The sequence below is a fragment of the Erithacus rubecula genome (genome assembly GCF_903797595.1).
Source record: "Erithacus rubecula genome assembly, chromosome: 6".
In the NCBI taxonomy this organism is placed as follows: domain Eukaryota; kingdom Metazoa; phylum Chordata; class Aves; order Passeriformes; family Muscicapidae; genus Erithacus; species Erithacus rubecula.
The window spans coordinates 22,742,943-22,763,230 of NC_136688.1; the positions used below are offsets into that span (position 1 = coordinate 22,742,943).

The 20,288-nt window shown below is 38.6% G+C and overlaps 1 protein-coding gene across 17 annotated transcripts in view; it reads right to left on the reverse strand.

Moving 5' to 3' along the window:
* Positions 1-20,288, reverse strand: part of MADD (MAP kinase activating death domain) — a 68,219-nt gene that overhangs the window by 23,005 nt on the left and 24,926 nt on the right. For 2 of the 17 annotated variants that reach the window (XM_079307647.1, XM_079307640.1), the window contains 13 exons: positions 19,809-20,044; positions 19,307-19,463; positions 18,257-18,360; positions 17,228-17,421; positions 16,324-16,655; positions 15,416-15,555; positions 14,094-14,195; positions 12,121-12,180; positions 11,564-11,666; positions 10,349-10,535; positions 10,025-10,175; positions 7,480-7,686; positions 2,684-2,737 (listed from right to left, as the gene is read on the reverse strand). In XM_079307647.1, the coding sequence (XP_079163773.1) occupies positions 2,684-2,737; positions 7,480-7,686; positions 10,025-10,175; positions 10,349-10,535; positions 11,564-11,666; positions 12,121-12,180; positions 14,094-14,195; positions 15,416-15,555; positions 16,324-16,655; positions 17,228-17,421; positions 18,257-18,360; positions 19,307-19,463; positions 19,809-20,044 (2,027 nt within the window). Of the gene's footprint in view, positions 1-2,683; positions 2,738-7,479; positions 7,687-10,024; positions 10,176-10,348; positions 10,536-11,563; positions 11,667-12,120; positions 12,181-14,093; positions 14,196-15,415; positions 15,556-16,323; positions 16,656-17,227; positions 17,422-18,256; positions 18,364-19,306; positions 19,464-19,808; positions 20,045-20,288 lie in introns of all 17 variants that reach the window. The other 15 variants (XM_079307645.1, XM_079307631.1, XM_079307637.1 and 12 more) reach the window with 11 other exon arrangements.

Sequence of the window (20,288 nt, forward strand, 5' to 3'; positions counted from 1 at the left end):
AGGAAGCCACTTCCTTTAATTCTTGGTAATAAAAAAGAATACCTATTTACTTAAAAGTCAGAATTCTTTTTGGAACAGCTAAATTGCTCAAAGTCCTGGACTGAGTTTTTTTTGGTTGCCCACTGCAACTATCTAGGCAAAAATCAGGCAACACATAACAAGAAAATAAACAGTAACAATTGGTGTTACCCAGCAAGATTTTCAAAGACTAAGCTTGTATGATGCTGTACTTCACAACATTCCCCAATTATATTAACAAATGGCTCTCCAGAGTTGGCAATCACATAGGTAGGAGAGAGAGAGAGGGAATCAGCAAGCTTTTAAGTCATGCATTCATTAACCCAACGATCCAAAAAACAAAAAGAGGGAAAGAAAGGATAAAGAACACTATGTTCAATTTCCCATGCACTTCTAGAATCGTATCATCTATTGTCCTTAGATGAGATGGCAGAAGGAAAAGAGAATGATGGAGAGGCCTGAAAAGAAATTTGGATAAGCACAGAATGAAGTAAGTAAGAAAGCAAGAAAAGTGTGTGTTATAGGCTGTACACAGAATGTTAATACTCCCCCAAAGGGGAAGAGACTGAATGCAATACTTCTGCCATAGCCATATCTGCCAACTATTCAGTACCAGGAAGACATGATCAGCTGCTGGAATATTTGTATTATATACCATGCCTATAGCCAGTATCTCTAAGCCAACAATGCCACTATCTCTGTAACCACAGATTGCAATAACCTGGGAATTATGAACATGTTTGTATTATATGCAATATTAGAGAGGATAAGACAGTGAAAAGGAAAGAAAAAGGGAAGGGAGGAGAGAGAGAGAGAAGGATAATATACAAAAATCTGTGGGAGTGAGTTTGAGATGATATGCAAACTCATGAATAGCAAAGCCATAAGCGGGCTGTGCAGACCATACTAGCTCACTACTCAACCACCAACTCTTGCTGTGAAACGTTTACAGAAAGAATTCTTCATTTGTTATAGCATTTTGTCTCTAAATCCAAATGCCTTAGTACTGTAAATCAACACTTCAAAGACTCTAGGAAAGAGAAAGCATAAACAAAACTTATGAAGAAAAATAACTAAAAATATTTTTTCTAAGAATTTGAAACATTATTTTCCACTGAAATACACACAGGTCCCTTCTTGAGGTCTATTTCCACTCATTCAAGTGGTCATCATTTCTAGTTCTGATACAGCAAAAAGTTTTATATCTCATTACTACAGCAATAACACTAAACTTCAGCTGTGTGTTTTAAGCAATTTAGGTGTTTCCTGTCCCAGCACATAATTCAGACATATTCCTGGCAGTTTGGCTTTTAAAGGATTTGAAACTGACTGAAGCAGTTCAGATATTTGAGGGCTGTAACTGAGTGTAAGGAGCACAACAGCCACAATTACATTGTTGTCACTGTCAATTTACAGGCACTTACAAACATCCCTTTCTCTTCTTTATGGAGTCATATGTCTAATACACATGGAACACTAAAACCTCCATTTATCCCTCCCAATGTAGGCACCTACCTGAAAGGCTCAGTTTGGGAGAGCAGGTGTGTGTTCTATGTGTCTGTCTTGCACACTCTTCCTCGGCAGACAGAAACTCACAACTTAAGTACAGGAAGCTGTACTGCAGGACTGCCCCATTCACCCCATTCTCTCTGAACTAACTCCAGATGCTAATCTCTACTAAACAGAAGTATTTAATTGATGTGCCAAAAACTGATGTAAGCAAACTCAGGCTTAGTCAGAATGTTTGGAGTCTTCACTCATTCATCTCAGCTATTAATCCTTCCCAAACATCAGTCTATAAAATAGGCAGCATCAGCTCTGCAAAGTATAAACTAATCTTATGGTCAGGAAACACCTACCACAACACAGTTGTATAAAGTGGCTGCTAGACTTAAGTTGTATGTCCCTATTTACAACAGTGACAACCAAAAGAGCAAAATCTGGTATTGCACCTGCAGAGCATACATATTCAATATTCTATTCATTATTATATTTCAATAGATGTTCAGATTTGTGTAGATTTAGACTGTTATCTAGACTCTGCAACAGCCTCAAACTATTTCACTCCTTCTTTACCAAGGAATATGAAAAACAAAATCAGGTTGATTCCTAATTATGAGACTATTTCCTAGAAGCCATCACTAAACACAATTCTTCACATACACCTTCTCTCTCCCCCTCAGAAGTATTTATTGTTGCAGATTGACTGCTCATGATTGATGCCAGTTAACAAAATCCACCATGCCACAGCCTGAACAAACAGGAATTCTTCATTCCAGTAACATTAATCAATCCATATATCCATGTCAACAACTTGTTAAACAAGTTTTAACCTTCAAGGAAGGAGATGGAGTATCTTAAAATTCTTCCATATTTATCTGATTGGTGAGGATGCAGAACATCTGCTTCCTCTTCTTTAAAGGTAATATTTGGGGGAGAAAAAAAAAAGGGGGCAAAAAAAAAAAAAAGAAGAGACATTTCAACATAATTTCCTCAAGGCAAAGAGATATGTTTGGTCTCTTTAATGGAGACTTTCTTGATAGGTTTTGTTCTTGTGAGTATAAAACCTGTGTGCCATAGATGCAAGCTCACCCTGCACCTGGGGAGTTGGCAGTTATGGGGAGGCTGGAGGAGTCAGTTTCTACATTTTTTTGAATTTCCTTACTCGTTTTTTCCAAAGATTTTTGCTTTTTCACTTCCTGGTGCTTGTTCCACAATTCTACCCAAGATGCATTGAAAGCAGGAGAGAAAGAGAAAGAGTCAGCGACTGGTCAGACAGGTGAAAATGGGGAAAAAAAAATTCAAATAAAAACCCCACCCCTTCACCTCAAAAAAAAAAAAAAAAAAAAAAAAAAAAAAAAAAAAAAAAAAGAGGCAGAATTTTATGACAACTACTGAGTGAAGGGTTAATTAACACCATTTTAAAAGAAATCAGTATCGGGCATCAAGCACTGCTTCATCTCTTAGTAACAGTATTCAAACATTAGAGATGACTTCATACAGTTCTGGTGGTGCATCCCCCCTCCCCTCCTCAGACCACACTTTGACAGCAGTGAATCAACTAAGGAAAAACAGCTCTTATGAACAAATAATTAATCACCTTTTCTGACAAAGGGATTTAAAACTGTCCGACATTTACTCCTCTAAAATGTAGGCATCCCAGAAGCTCTAATTAACAGAAACATTTTAATGTCTCTAGTTTATATCACTGAAAGGAGAAAGACACAAAAACAGCAGCAGCAATTCCAAAAATATTCAAGTGTAGGTTAACACAGCATTTAATCAATATTACATCTTACATACTATCACAAAGTTTACAAGTTATTTTTGACCTGACAACATTCTCAATAAATGTCCAGCTCTGCCTATGAACCTGTCCTACATGCAAAGAGCTGAACTTCTCTGCATCCACTTGCTCCTGTCAGGGAATAGAGAACAGAAAATGGCAAAGAACTAAAATGAGCAAGATACCAGACATGCTTCACTCCAGCTTCCAAAACTCAAAGTCACAGCACTCTAATCAAGTCAGTGAATTCCATAAGAGAGTATACAATGCATAGACCAGCAAAACAGTCTTCTGAAATTTTCTTAAAACTGAATTTGAAACTCAGCCCTGGGATAAAACAGTCATGAGGCACTTGCACTTTTCTATCATTCACATTGTTCAACTCTGAAATGCAGTCACCTTTTCTGCTCATTCCAGGTGCTGGCCTGTTGGCCAAAGGAAACATTACAAGCTGCCATGCTGAGCTGACTCTAAGTGTTAGGCACTGTCCTCTCTCACTATTAAAGTTGGGGACACTACAGAGGAAGGTCCTCTTAGAAAAGTGGCAAAGAGAAGGAAAAAGAAATGAAATGTTCTTTTACTACTCTTTAAGAAAACTTCCTGAGCATCTGAAAGGTAACTTTGTCAGAAACCCATTCCATCCTGCAAATAGCAGAAATAAGGGCAAGACAAGTTCTAAATAAGTTATATTAAGCAAATTGTCCACTGAAAAAAAATAATTACAGGACAGGTTACAACTGTGGAGGAAGGCTTGAAAGTACTATGAAAAAGACATCAAGAGTGAGACAAATGCAACAAGGTAGAAAAAGCTAGAAAGATGGTTTCTAGCCTACCAATTTCTAGATCTGCTTCATGATTGATGGATGTTCCTTCAACCTTCATAAACAGACAGATGGATAAGATAAAATTGCTGAGGGATTCAAACAGCACCCTACAGGCTTATCAAGCTAAGCATACACTGACACAGATAACAATCTCTAAGATGGACTGAATTTGTTTGTTAAAGGGCTTTGAAAGCATCTGGCTTCTTCCATGCTCAATCTTTATGACTTTATTTTAAAAATCACCAGTCTGAAAGCTGGAACACCTGCCATTAACTTACTTTTAGCTGACTTGTCTGTTAATTTAGTGTAGAGTATATCCTAGCACATTAAAAACAGACTAGATTTTACTCTCAACTACTTAACTGAAGAAGAAAAACAAAACTTCAAACAAACTCACAGGGCATAAAATACTACACCTACAGCCTTGTTATATGATCCTGAACAAAACAAGACAGCAGGTCCAAAAGAGACCTGATGCAGATGAAGTATGTAGCACAATCTTTTCTGTTTAAGGAAAACAGCCAAAATAAAGTAATCTGACCAGATTACATAATTATTTAAAAACCAGTAATGGAAACTTCAGTAAGTACTGACATTTTCATTAACAGTTATGGAAAGTATGCAATAAACCAAACTTATCACTAATATAAAGGTAAATGAATTAACTATCAACTTAAAAGCTACCAGTGTCCTAACAAAAAGACATACAGATGAACCCTGGAAGACAAGAACCTCAGAAGTAAGCAATTGATGAGTATCAGAAGCATCATTTTCACATTGAAATTTCTAGGTAGAAATTAGGTATCAAAGCACTGTCAAGATCAAAGTTCAGCTGGTAAAAAGCCATCCTGCTTCCCCTCAGAAATAGGAAACCCTGTGAAGTTCATAGCCATTGTTCCTGTAGTGCCAGAAAACTGTACAGATTCAGCTCTAGATCTGAGATGCAGTTTAATCACCACACTAACATACCCTTTACATATTACTACTGCAAACAGAACTGTACATTATTTTACTCCATCCTTCTGAAGACTTCTCATTCTAGTATTTCCTCCTGTATCTAGGTAAAAAGGTTAGCAGCCCACTTTGGATTTCATCTATACAATACCAAGAGATTACTTCAAAGTTTTATTTACATATCTTAACCTGAGGCTGTAAGTACCTTCCAAACTTCACAGAACCAAGGAACTGCTGAAGTTCAAAGGGACCTGTGGACATCATCTAGTCTAAGCTCACTGCTTAAAGCAGGATTGACTAAAGCTGCCTGCCACAGGACCACATCCAGTAAGGTATTCACTTTCTCCAGAGATGGAGAATCCACCACCTTTTCACGTGGACCCAACCTGTTCATTCCACCATTGGATCATCTTCACATAAAAACATTTTTTTCCCATGTTTAAATGGTACTACTTACAAATACATTGTTATTTCAGCAACATGTACATGTTTAGCAAATGCTCTTCACTCAGCAAATTAGTTTGAATGGGAACATCTGCATTTCACTGCTAAGCCATGAATAACACCAGTCCTGTATATCCAAAGTTTTCTTATTCTGAAGTTTCCATGACAGAATATAAAGGGTATAATAGGCAAGCAGCTTTAAATTATCTCTCTGCAACACAAGACAAACACCCTTTACTTCTAGATCACACAAGTCAGATGAACATGGAGACTAGTGTTTTTACACAAAGCTCCTAAAAAGTGACTTGCATACCAGTTCATGTTTTGTGGTGAAAGACAAAAGTAGTTAGAATAAAAGCCTTCAGGAAAAATATTCAAGTCTTTTGAACTTTGGTCAGTCTAGGCAAAACCATATCCTTCTTGTAATTTAGCTTCATAAAAGATAAGTGGAAACCATCATAGCATCAGAACCACCAATGAGAATGTACATTTGCCTATCCTTGAAGGCCATGGATTGTTTAAGGCTAATGTTCTGGCAACAGCAGTTTACATGGTATATTATGTAGCACTTCTTTTGAAAAGCACTTCTTATGACACTTCACAAACAGGAATTATCTGATCTCTATGATTTCCATTTCTATGAGGCTTTAATTTATGTAAGGGGAAGAAGTAGTCTTAGCAATCTTATCAAAAGATCTCTCTTCCTTCTTTAAAACAATACTGTCCTAGAGCCTGGTTTATTCTTAGTATTGCCAGAAGCATACTTTCCTATTTCTCTTCTACAGAAAAGTAATGAAGTACTCAGAGCAAACCAAACAGCCAACTGAAATGCTGGAAATCTGAATCGGAAACACTTTCAGCTTCCTGACAGCTTTTCAAATGGAGTACAAAACTAGTTTCTGAGCAGCTGCCTCCCTGAACAAGGCAGTTACCTCTTTAAACAAGAAAGCAAATCAAGTCAAAAGGGTTCAGTACTTGACAGCATCCAGCCTGCAGTTATTCTGTGTGTATGAGAGCACTTAGCTGCTCAATACACACATTCCCAAGTCTTATGCCACAAACTACACCTATATCCTCACAGCACCACACTTCCAGAAGATTATTCTTTCAAACAGTGATTCCACAAAAATGTTATTTTAAACAGCTGTAAAAAGCAACGTCTATAGTTGGACATATTTTGCAGTTGACAAAAAATTTCTCATATGCTCATGGTACCTCTCATGTTTACAACCCACAGCCCACAGGATACAACCAAAGCAATTTTTTTCTTTCTCCTCCACCAAAAAGTCTGCAAAGCCCTTTTTAAATAAAGCAGTTCTGAAAGCCCTACTTCAAACTTTTACCTAAGACATAGGGAAAAGCTATACTATCTAGAGTAAGACAGGAAAATCTCCAGTGATCAGCCTAGCAGATGTTGTTTAGAAAAACACACATTCTATTTGCTATTGCACAGAAGGAAAATCTATCAGTCCTGCTCATTGGAACTGTAACACCATAACTAAAATATTTTTAGAAATTTTGTTGTTAACAAACAGTAAATTTTGGATCCCACTTACGTCAGGATACAATCTACATAATTCACAGGTAGTCAGCAATGACAGAATGTTTCATGTTTCCCTTCCACAGCTGCCCTTTCTGAAATCCTGCTGTCCCTGTTCCTCTTTTGCCATTTCCCATTGCTTGAAAACAGCAATCACAGAGCAAAAAACAAGGCTGTTTAAGGTGTAATGAAATATAGAAACAATTAAGATTAGACAGCTTCTGGGAGAAAATTGCAGTAGATAGTTTATCTGAGAGTAGGGTGAAAACACATATGATTGTTCCTTGTGATCCAAGGTGTAAATGAAGCATGTTACAGTAGCAATGTAGTGTGTTAAAATGGAGAGAATGCAAATAGAACCTAATGTTAAATCAGAAGTCCCCCTTTCACTTTGAATGTATCTCAATACACACCAATGGAAGCAATAAAATTTTCTTCCTTTAGACTTCTTGTGTCAAACTCCCTTGGCCCTTTGCCTGCAGGGCTTGGTGGCTTTGGCATTAGGTGAGGTACTGGCAGCTGCACTGCAGGTTTTGGCTCCACTCTTGGGGATGATGCAGGATCCTTGCCAACCGGAGTGACTGATCCATCTGTAGGACTTCGTTTTCTCTTTTCTGGTTCTTTAAATAAAAAGAACAGTATTGAGAGAAAATAAATAAATAAATAAATAACTAGAAAGAAACATAAGGAAAAAGGAAATGAGAGCTGGAGAAGAAACATGAGACAGATGGTCTCACCTAAATCATTAAGCCTGGCAATGAAACAGCTCAGTGCCACATTTGTTCCCATAGGTCAACATGACTTGCTGATAGTCTAACACACTGGTGGAAACAGTAGAGGAGAAAGCCAGAGTACTGTTTTAGGGATACTCAAGTGTCTCATTTCTGTATAACTGAAACCTAGCAATGTTCTCTGACACAGTAACTGTAGCACCTCCTCTACCAAACTGTGAAAAATTAAACAACTCTGACTAAATTACCAAGAATACAATTTATAGAAGATAAGTTCCTCTCACACTGCAAAGATGACAAATCAGTTTCATGGGTAGCACAAAAAACCTCATGAAACCTCAGTTAGGGGGAAAAAAACCCAAAAATACAAATCAGCTATAGCTTTTCCATCTATCTCTGAGACTTCCTATAACCATATGTCCCTAAAGACAGTTTGGATTATTTCTCTGTATCAAACTTCACAGTTTGAATTACAGCAAACTTTTAGAAAAGAAAAATTAAAACCAGGTCTTCCAAAAAGACTCCTGCACAAACTATTCCAATACCTGATGAATCTCATAGTCAAAACTTCATATCCTATTATCTAAATCTGTCATACCATGAGATCTTGTGATACCTTTGTTCAGTAGATTTAAGATTCTGCTATCAGTAACGCTTTTCTATTTAGAGAATAACTGAAAAGAATCAACACCTAACACTCAACAGAATGAACACTTCCATCCTTCAGAGCAAAAGTATTTCCCCAATGCCCCATAGTTCTTTTCTGAAACCTCAGCTTTGCAAGATGTAATGACCAGAACTGGGAGCACTGCCTCAGTTGTGGGTCTTGTTACTGATACATCAAGATACTATATGGTAGCTGCATTCCAAATGTGTATTCACAGATACACAGTGTCCCCCTTCCCAGTTTTTACAGACAGAGTAAGTAGTGGGAAATTCACATACAGCAGCAGGAGAATGCTTCCTAGGATATACCTCCCAATACTATTATTGCCAACTATCCTTCTTCCTAAAAACAAGTCCTTGGTTTGACCATTTATAATTAATCATGACCATGCTTCATTAAGATTCAGCTTACTCTAGACAAAGAAGCTATATTCCTCATTTCCTGTAGGATTAGTTGTTTATTACTATATGTTCAGTAATAGCAACATAGGCATTAATCTCTATAAAACATTTCTAATACTAATTTCAACTAATTGAAAACAAGCGAAACATAAAAAACAGCTAAAATTTGTCTAGAAATTAAGTATGTTATGAAGTAATGAGAAGAGTCTTTAGAAGTTTGCAACAAATTTTGTCTGTCATGACCACAATTAGTTTGCTGGGAAAACTCTACTTACCATCAAATTAGGCTATTCACTCTAAAACTACTGAGTTTTACATCAGTCACTCCAATTTTCCTTAGAATCACTATCAGACTAAAATCTTCTAATTACCAAGATCAGCCTACTCTCCACATTCAGGACTGTTTCACTAGTACAGCCTTCCTTACCTTCCTCAGCATTCTAACAATGACTGAAAAGGAACACAGGGTGTATCTAAGACAACTCATTAAAAAAACCCTGGTGCAAGACCCAGAACACCAACTATAAAGGGTTTAGTAGATGCTACTCCTCTGTTACAATGAAATAAGTAACTTTTCAGCATCTGAGATTACAGAGATGTCAGATACTAAGCAAAGCTTTTTGTCAGCTTTTACTTTCTTCCTCAGCATGCGTTTTCTTATTTTGCATTAGAATCAGATTCTTAAGAAAAAGTTGAAAAATAAAGAGATATTTTCATACTTTCTTCTCTAAGAGTATTTACTTATATAAGAACAACTGTGTAGTGCAATGTGGCTGGTGAGATGTAAGTCTCGTATGATTCCACATTACAAGTATCTCCCTCCCTACTGAGGTTGCCTGCAACAACTTTCCAAGACTGGGACCAGGACAGTTTTAGCTGAAGGTCCCCATTTCCAGAATTTCCACTTCAGGTGTAGAAGTGTTAGGTTTCCATTTTCAATTACATATCAGCATGGCAATTATTTTGCTTTGGTCCAGTAACATGCATGTAAGAAACACAAAAGAGGCTTCAGGCTTTATAAGGCTTCAGTAACAATGGTACAATTCTCACCATTTTGGAAGTGTTGAAAAACCATGAAATATCAAAAGGCACAGAAACAGCTACCTTCCCAATCTTGTTTGGTTCATAAACACTGTATTCTCATGAACACTTTTCTTACCTTTATTATAGTAGTGAGTATGTGCTATCTCTAGCAGGCCAAAAACACTGGCCATGCCTCCCAGGCCAGCATTTGCATATGACTGCTCCAGGCTCAGCACAGTGCACTTCAGCAGGTCCAGCATGCCTTTATAAACCTTGCGGCTGATCTCCTGCAATGAAATCCCCATCAGTGATGCTATTTCAGAAGTGAGAAAATAAGCCAAGAACATAAATTCCCAAACTGTATGCTGTAACATCAGCTTTTCACAACTGACAAAAACTTCCTGTGACCTGAGCCCTGGCAGACAGTGAGTGTGAGGAGCCTGCAGAGCTCAGCACTGACCACGTCCTGGATGACATCCTGCCGAGCATCCTCCTCTGACTGGATGGTGCGGTTCAGCTTGCTCAGCACAAACACACGGAGCTGCTCGCTCTCCAGCAGACGTCGGACTCTCTTCATGTTCAGCCAGCCAACACCTTGCCCATCAAGAACGTTGTGTACCACCTCCTTCAGGAACTGCTGGTTCTCACTGGCACATTTAAGAGAAAGTGGGCAAAAGTTAGTTCCCCTTTGTTTACTTTGGCTTACATGGGAAGAGAGCTGTGGCCAGGGCACACATAGAAGTACCTTCCCTATCAACAGTAGTTGACATCTAGCTCTATCTGCTGCTAATGTAACTGCACAAGCTCAAGCTCTGTTCCATAGGTGTAGTATCAAATAGTTTATTTTGTCTTTTATTTCCTATAAAAAGCCATAATCAGGTTTTCCTCTAGCTCCTCTAGGTACCACTCTACCCTTCACTTTCACTGCGCTTTTCAGAAACCACAGGAATCCTTTATGCCTCAACCTTCTTCCACAGCCCCCACATCTGTGCTGTGGAAGAGGAAGTACAGCACTACTAATGCATTACTGCAGCAGCCTTGGCACATCTTTTGAGTGGCATGTGTTTGCTCAGCTTCTTTTGCCACAGAGGGAAAGGTAAGAAGGAACTTCTGTGCAACCTGCTGCATTTCACAGGCTGAACTGCAGTTATTATTCTTACTTGTTCCCCAAATGCAATAGATCAAAATAAATTCACTCTACCCATGACTGCTACATAAGAAAGAGAGGAGAAAGCATAGGTCAGGTAATGTGTACTTGCACCATTCTGAATCCAGTCCCAAGGTTGAGAAAAGCACTTCACATGAATTTATGGAACCAAACTGCTACATTAGACTCAGTTGCACCCTGCATGGTGCATTAAAACTCCACTGAGCTAGATCACCTTGTTCAGAACACTCAACTACAAAGAATAACTACTGAGTTAAAGTAGAAACATAGAGCATTTTGGATCTCAGACAGAAGGAGGATACATTTTGGAGCACAGAAAAATAAGCATGTGTGCTATTACCTGTAAGACATCCATACCAAATCTCCTCAGACAATACCATACCCAGGTCTAGGGCAACAGAAAACTAGTATTTATTTTTTAGCAGCTAGACTTCTGAGAAAACATTGGCCAGGTACGCGGCCACTCTAACTACACTGTACACTTGAAAAGCAGGAAAAAAATATCACCTGGAATTGCTAGTTCGTCCCTGAGGTGATGGAGATTCTCTTTTCACTGTTGGACTGTGCTTTATCACTGAAGACTTCTGATCAACAAGGGCCCGTCTGTTTCCTAAAGAGGACAGGAAACAGAATGAGAGGAAAGGGCAGGAACAAAACAATCTGATCCCAGGGACAAGCAAGACTAAAGTTGGCTAACACACCTATTCAAATTACAGGTAACAGACTTCAAACAAAATGGAAACTCCAAAAAAGCAGCAGCATATATCATATTCTAGCATCACACATCGGCAGAAAACAGTAATGGGAGTAATGCAGAGAGAAAAAGAGAAGATGGTAATGGGAGCAGGAGGTGAGAGGCAAGAAAAGTTTGGCTGTTCTGCATGCAGTTCCACAACAAGAACCATCTTCAAATTAGTCACTATATGTAAAAGCATAATGCATTGATGGTGACTAGTATAGATCATGTGGTACTGGTTACCCAGCGAGAAAGGTAGCCCGAAGTCAGGCACAGGGAATGCTGGAAATTGTTACATCATGCACAGCTCATGCTGTAGGGAACCCACCTTCATTGCTTACTGGGCCAGCTTCAGTAATAATCTCCATTATAGTATTTAACCCAAATACTGGGACACAAAATATACAATTAGTAGTGTACTGAAATATCTACGCTCCCCACTGTCAGCATCAAAAGAATCCAACTACCAGTTTCTTCCCAGCCCTCCCTCAAAATAAAACCCAAATGACACTAGAGCAGGAAGAATGTTTGAAAGCCCAAGACCACGAGGGCCAGAATGACTTATCTTAAGAGATAGTGCTTGACTTGAAATTTGGCATCGTGGAACCAGTGTACTGCATCTTCAAGGACATTATTGTATTATTGTACATATTGTATTTGAATGGCACTACAAAAACCATCTGCATCACCAAGGAAAAAATATCTATGGATGCGCATGAAATAAAAATTAAAAACGAAGCCGGAAAGTGGTCAAACAGCAGCAATGAAATGGAGTCCCAGCATCATTTCCCATTACAGTTAGAAACACACACTTGGCAACAAGAACATGTTAATGCAGCAACTTTGTATCTCTACAGCAGAGACAAAAACATCTAAAACCACTGAAGTGCCCAGTGGGAATCCCAGTGAGCCAGCATGCACATGTAAATGAACACACACACACACACTCACACACATACACTTGCACATGCATAAAACAGACTGAGCTACTCCATGGAAATCCCATCCTCATATCTGCACAGTAACATTAAAGGCCCTACAGGATTAAAATAGTTAAGAAAAGAAAACCAAAGTGCAGAAGATGAGGCACAAAAGCATGAATGTGGAATGGCAAACCCCATCACTGTTTTCTTCCAATGCATGGAATCAATCATTAAGTTTACCCATGGAAACAACCCTGACACTAAGCATGTTTCTTATCCAGTACAACTGGACATGAAAACATAACCAACTGGTAAAAGGTTGTCAAAAACAGCTGTGCAGAGTCTCTGCTAGTGTTTTCACCCTACCAGTCCTGTTACTCCTCATTTTACACACAGAGAAAATGATTACTTGTCTCAAAAACAAAGTCCAAAGCAGAAACACAAAATCCAGCTTTTGGTCTTTGTTTCTACAAGGTCAAAGGTCAGCAAAACACCATACCAACCTTCATCCACATCCCTTCCCAATTCCAGATTAAAGTAATCTTTACCGATAAAAGTGATGAGGAGGAAAAAATAAATGAAAAAAATCAACACATTAAAACAAAAGCAGTAAGTTCTAATCAGATAGAATATCTCAAAAAGCAAAATAAAACCTCTCCTCAGTATAGCACCTGAAAACACTGCAACACCAGTGCAAGCTTGGTCACCCCTGCAGTATTACATTTGGTACAAGGATGACCAGGATGTCTAACAATCATGTGTTAGAAATAACATTTCTCTAGTGCCTATTCAGACACATTACCTAATGATACTGCAGACAAACAGGAGATGTTCTAATGAAAAGATTGTGCACATATGCTAGGGATTGATCTTCACTCTCACAGAACTGAAAGCCCGGGTATAATTTGATTTTCTATTAGCAATCTGAAAAGACAATAACACTTTCAAAACTAACATAATCTGCAGCCTCCATGGGAGGCTGGCATTACCCCCATCTACAAATGCACCATCATCACTCTATAAATTACCTAAGGCTAAGCATGAAGATAGTGGCAGTACAAAAGCAGAACATACCTCTTGGTTCTTGCTCTTTATACTAAGTACTTAAAAATAAAACAAAACAAAATACACTATGAATGTTGGTTTTCTTTATTAACTCAGCCTAGACCAGACACTCTCTCATCCCAACATAGCCCAGTTGTTGGAAAAAAGAATGACTAAGAAATATCACAACAATTTTCTGTCTTGTTCCTTAACACAGGTACTACCCAAACGACCAACAGGCATCACTCCCAGGATTCCTGTTAGGGGTAGGACCTCAGACTGCCAAGTCATAAGAACAGAAAAGGCAGTAGAAGACAAAGGGAAAAATGGTTACCTTTCAGGCTGGGAAAGGGAGTATTCTTGTCTCTCCCAACTTTGGTTGGTAGGGCTAAGTTGGACAGACTGAAACTTGTGCTGTGGTTTCTGTAGAGGCTACCTATGACAGAAGACAAAAACAATTAAATGCCTACTGCTCACTGTACACACCCAAAGATCCTGCAATTCCCCATCTTATTTCAGATCCTTAATGATTAAGTTCTTCTTCACTACCCAGAAGTCTCACAACCATAACATGCCCTCATTTACATTGCAACCACATCTGTAATCAGATTATTCTAAACAGTACAACAACATAAGTCACATTCGTGTCACAACAATTGATGTTGGATCTTCAAGTCTGAAATGCAACAGCAAAATCCTCCTGTCTTCCTGCACTTAGGTCACATCACCTTAGCTCTACTTTCTAGTTTGATCCTGTTTATGGGAACAAGTGAATGGCTGAGAGAGCCATGTAAGAAAGAAAACAGGATGATAGAAGATCTGCAAAACATGTAACTCTAAAGTGAGGACTGTGTACTGTGTCTTGTGAAACACTGCTAATCTGCCATGGAACCATGCTTTGAAATACAAGCTTTTCATTTATTAGGAAAAAACATATATTTTTCCTGGTACAGGCAGATCTTATGGACACATTTATGCATCACCATCATCTGCTTATGCCCATAGACAGTGTGAAAGCATCACATTTAGATAAAGAAGCTGATTAACACTTCAACTTATTAAAGTGTTAACATATTATTTCAATTTGCTTTGATTCTTTGTTTTTCTGTAGCCTTATTTTAGTAACAGTCATTTTTATCAGAAACACTTAATACATTTTCAAGTGCTACAAACTTCTTTCACTGCTTTTTACTGTATTGCAAGACTCAAGTGGCCATATCTTCTGTAACTCATTAAGAGATTCTGGATTTGTATTCCACACCTGTGATTTTTTAAAATAAAATATAATCGAAAGTAGGCAGTCAAGGAACTGAATTTAGCACTTAAACACACAACATGGCAGCATGGAAGGCAAGATTTTTTTATCAATTTCATAAAATTGCACAATGCTTTGTTTAAATTAAACCAAAGAAATTTCTGATCTGTGCCCTAAAGTGCCATACAACTCAAGGGGCTAATCATAAAACCAAAGTCCTTCTTACTGAAGAATATATAAAGCAGTAGCTGTCAGCAGTCGTCAGTAAGCCACCATGAATACTGGAGGAGCTGGTAATTATACAACCAACTCATTCTCTTGACTAGCCATCTCTCTATCCCATTTCCCTGAGCACTCTAATAAAATAAATAAAACTAGCTTAATGAATGCATTGTACATACTTGCAAAAGACATGATGCCCCCAAAACCTTCGCTGCTGTTGTTGGAGACAGTAGAGTTTGGGGAGCTGGCCCTGGAATCTGAATCTGCATCAGAATCACTGGCCAGTTTTAAACTGTTTGGCCGAAGTAACTTCTGAGACCTTTAAAGAAATTAAGTACAACTGTTATTAGCATTTCTCCTTCCTGCCCCAAATCAACACATTGTATGGTTGTGGGAGACTGATGTTGGCCTCATCACAGCAATTTTTACCACACTACCTGCACCTTCTGGGAAAGAAACAAAAAATCCACCCAAACAAGTAAAAAATAACATAAAATAACATAAAATAACATAACATAAAAAAAATAAAAAAAAATAAAATAAAATAAAATAAAATAAAATAAAATAAAATAAAATAAAATAAGATAAAATAAAATAAAATAAAATAAAATAAAATAAAATAAAATAAAATAAAATAAAATAAAATAAGAACTGAAACATCTTTACATTCAGATTTTTATAGCCTTTCAGGGCATGCTGAAAACTTGTCTACAAAAGGGCACTGGTAATCTGGTTTGAAAGGAGTAACAAGAAAACCCATTTCCACCAATCAATGCAGTATCTTTCCCCCAAAAGACAAAGTTTTACCAAAACAGTTTCCAGAAATCAGTATGCCATATACTAGAATGTTCTAGATAGAACTGTAAGTTCTCATGTCTTATACTGCTTACATAAAAGTAAGGAACTGAGGGACTAAGCAAGTGCATTTATTCAAACCAGAAGGGTTGACAGCATTTCAATATTAAATGAAAGTGATCAACAATATATCTTAGTTGCCAAAGACATTTGAGTGCATGAATGTTCAACTACATGACGCAGACAGAAACCCCAGAAGTGCTGTACACAAGGGCAGGAGACAAGGACTCACCTGCTTCCATTGAGATTCTGGTTAAATCTTGGGGTGTAGCTCTCTTCCTGCTCATCATCTTCATCCTCCGTAGGAAAACCATACTGTGGTTCAAAGTATGGATTGTCATACTCCCGCTTCCTCACCACCCCTTCTGAGGAGCTCATGCTGCCAGCTGCAATGTCACTCTCACGACGATCCAAGCTTATCTTGGGAAAGTTTGGTTGCAGTGGCAATGAAGAGAGATGGTTTGAAAATCCAGCAGCCAATTTTTCTTCTATTTCTGCTGAGTCTGCTGCCTCCTGTGGACCAGTCAAATCATTGGTCTGTTCGCTAATTTGCGTTACATACAACTGAAGGGCAGGACAAGAACAATTATTTCAAACTGGGAAATCTGCACAGTCCTTGCTGCTTGCTACAGAGCCCCCACCACATCCCCACTATCTGTGTCTCTAAGCTAAGATTTTATATACAATGCAGTATTAGTGTATTGTTCTGGGGACTTACTCTCCTTCAAAAGAGCTCTGACTAGTAAGTATTAGCTCAGGATAATGGCTTTCCAATACCACATTCCCATTCCTCTTAAAAGACCACAAATTCATGAGTTTCCCCACCCCACTCCCTGTTCCTATAAAGACATTAGGTCTTTTCAGACTCTGTAAAATTAATTCCTGCAGTCCCAGCCTGGACCATTTCTTCCTGCTAATGCTGCATTTCTCAATGCACTAGAACTTTTTGTACAGGAATGGTCTGTCCCAGCAAACTCCACCTTGCTCAGAAAGTCCAGGGTGAGCATGCAATTTAATCTGTGCATGGTGTAACAGTCCTATTAGCTTTTGCCCTTCTCAGAAAGAACCATGTGCATTCTCCCATTCTTTATATCCTAATACGCTGATCTTGAGGCTGAACTCATCTCAGTACACACATGATTCACTCCATGGATGACAGTGCTGGGGCTGCTACTGGCTGTAGTACTGGAACTTGAACGAGGCTGGTTATTCTCTTGGGAGTTCTCACTGTCCATGATCTGTTCATCGGCATCCCCCGAATATTCTTGAAAATCATCAAATTCCACTTCACTAGCATCACCAAGGGCAGCATGAGTCAGGGGGTCAACATCTGCAAACACATCATTATTCATTAAGTAACACTACCTTCCTCAGCCTATCTAAGTAAATATCCCTAGAAGATGAGGAGTGCTCAACAGAATCAACTTGCATTAAAATTTAGGTTGTTAGGGGCTTTTGGAGGTCATCCATTCCAATTTTCTCCTCAAAACAGGTGCACCTTCAAAATTAAAGCAGGTTGCTCAGGGCTTTGCCCCACTGAGTTTTGAAAGTTTTGAAGGCCTGACATTCTATAGTGATCTTGGGAATCAAGACTGTTCATTGTTCAACTACAATAACCATTAACTTGTTTTTTCTATGTCGAAGTGCAGGTTTTTTTGTTGTAGCTTATGATTATTATCTCTTGTCCTTGGGACATGGGAAATGTTTTGGGAATTCTAAATGTAGCTTATTGAACAAAGGGAGTGTTTATGCAGCTTCCATATAAGCCACAGAGAATGCATTTTTCTGCCCCCACTAGGACAGAGTAATACTTTAAAGCTAGCACTGAGAGCCAATATGCAGTGGCGGGAGAGAGCTCACACTCTGCTGTCCATATTGCACAGTATTTACTGGCAGCAGCAGGTTATTTCCAGATCCAGTGAACCAGTTTTGTTCAGTAGCACCTATTTCTGTTCTTCCTCTTCACAGTGTCCTTTGTTTATAAGCAGAAGAAATGCCCTTTTTCAGTCTACCTACACTCTTTTACCTGAGAGCAAGACCACAGTGGAACAATACTTTGTTCTGGTTCAGGGATTTAGGGAACACCTTTTTCCCAAAGTGCTTCAGATGAACTGGGAAAGGGAACCTATGTGAACCTTGTAAAAGTAAAAGCAAAAGTTACTTACTTGGGGTATCACCATTAATGTCACATTTCATCATCTCACTGACAAAGTCACCAAGGGAGGAGTAGGAGGAACTTGAATCGTCATAGTCAACGCTGTCACTGCCACTGCCACAACACGTGAGAGAGAGAGATGAGTGGCAGCATCAAAGCAACAGCAGGCTCTGACACTTTAGAGATATGAATCATCACTGTTTTTCATGGACCTCCTAAAAATCTCAGAGTAGCTATGAACAAACTGCACAGGCCAACCTCACGAAAAATAAGAGCAAAAAAACATAACTTTCAGGTAGGTGAAGAGTTATGTGAAGACATTTAAAATCTCCTAGCAAAGTTAATGAGGCCAAACTTAAGTGAGTAGGGAATAGTGTATTAATTCCCAAAACATGTGTGAGTATGTAGGGCAACTTAAAGGGAACTGAGAACCACAAGTAAAAGCATTTCCTTTTTACACTGGTGATAAATCCATTCTGTTAAGACCACTGGTGCTGCATACAATGCAAAATATGTGCAAGTCCAAGGTTGAAACATCTTACAATCCAGCAAGGAATGAAAGAGAATTAAACTAGACACAAAACTCTAAGAAATATGGCCAAGAACTACTATATAAAGTTTCCTTTCATTTTACTGATCACACCAAGTGGTCAGAGGCAGTGGGTAGTACTAACAAGCTTAGGGAACAGAGATTTGTAAGAGTGGTAGGATGAGTGGGAGTATTTGTAGTACTGCAACAGAAATAATCAGAGAAAGAACAGCAAGAAGAAAAGAGAATTAGAGTGTGAGGAAATGACAAATGTCAAGCAGCATACAGGTAGCAAAAGAAAAAAGGAAAATAAGAATGGAGAATCACATTAAATTAATACACTAGCAAAGGATTAAGAGGTTTGCTGTGATAACAGAGCAGTGAGCAAATTTACATTAGTGTCAGTATTCTGCCCAGACAATAAATAAAACAACAGCCTATCAGGCTATAGGAAAAGGCTGCAAATGAGAAGCAGGAGAGGTCCAGCAATCTGAAATAACTCTCGTGACTACAGGCATGTTCCCCACTAACCTGTCATCAGTGGGATCAGAATCTGTTTCCTTCTCTGCTGGGACATTCAGGGCTTCAGCCAGCTGTGAATTGCTGTCATAGACTCGATAGTGGATGGGCTGCAGCTGGTGAGCATACCACTTGGGTTTGTCACCAATGAGGGCTGGGTCAAACATGTCTGCACAAAAAACCAAGGAGAGCATTAATCAAACTCATTTACTGGTGTCAAAGGCTTCATTCACGGTGACACTACTCTCTACTGAATCCTGCACAAAGGGACAGTCTTTAGGAAACTTACAAGACTTCTCCATAATCAAACAAGAGGTAAAATTAATTGGAGGAGCAACTAGCCAATAGCAGGAAACACTTGAGGCCATACATAAAAAGAGAAAAATATTCCTTGAACTAGATTTTCCTCCCCAGCAGGATTACTACAGTATAAAATCAAATCCTTCCCTAGAATGCCTGGTTTTTAAGTTCCTGCACTACATCCAAGTGCAGGAAAGGCAAGACCAACACTTACTGTTATGAATTCTTTGGAAAGCATAATTAGTGGGGTTGAGTGACCATTCTCCAAAGTACTCTACTGCCTGTGTTCTGGAAAGTTTATCTGCAAAAGGTGTTTGCTTCGGCCTAGAGGCAAGAAAGGAATTTGCCTGGAAGGCCACCACTGGTCGTGGGAAGAGGCGAAGGGTTCGAGTATGCATTTGGAAACCTTGCAAAACATTTGGTGAGTTGAAGAATCTCACCATAGCAACCCTAAAGAGAAACAGAGAACAATATATTAGATAAAGACACTGAGAATAATGAAAAAGAAGAAAGAGAGCCCTTAAAAGGTGTGCCAGACAATGTTCCAAACCTTTGAAGAATGGTAACCTAACTCTTCTTAGAAAAGAGTTCTCTTGTAAAAAATAAAAGAAAAATCCAAACAAACCAAGACCCAGAAAATTACTTTGTTCTAGTTCACCATCTTAACACAAACACCCACTCAGTTAAGGATATC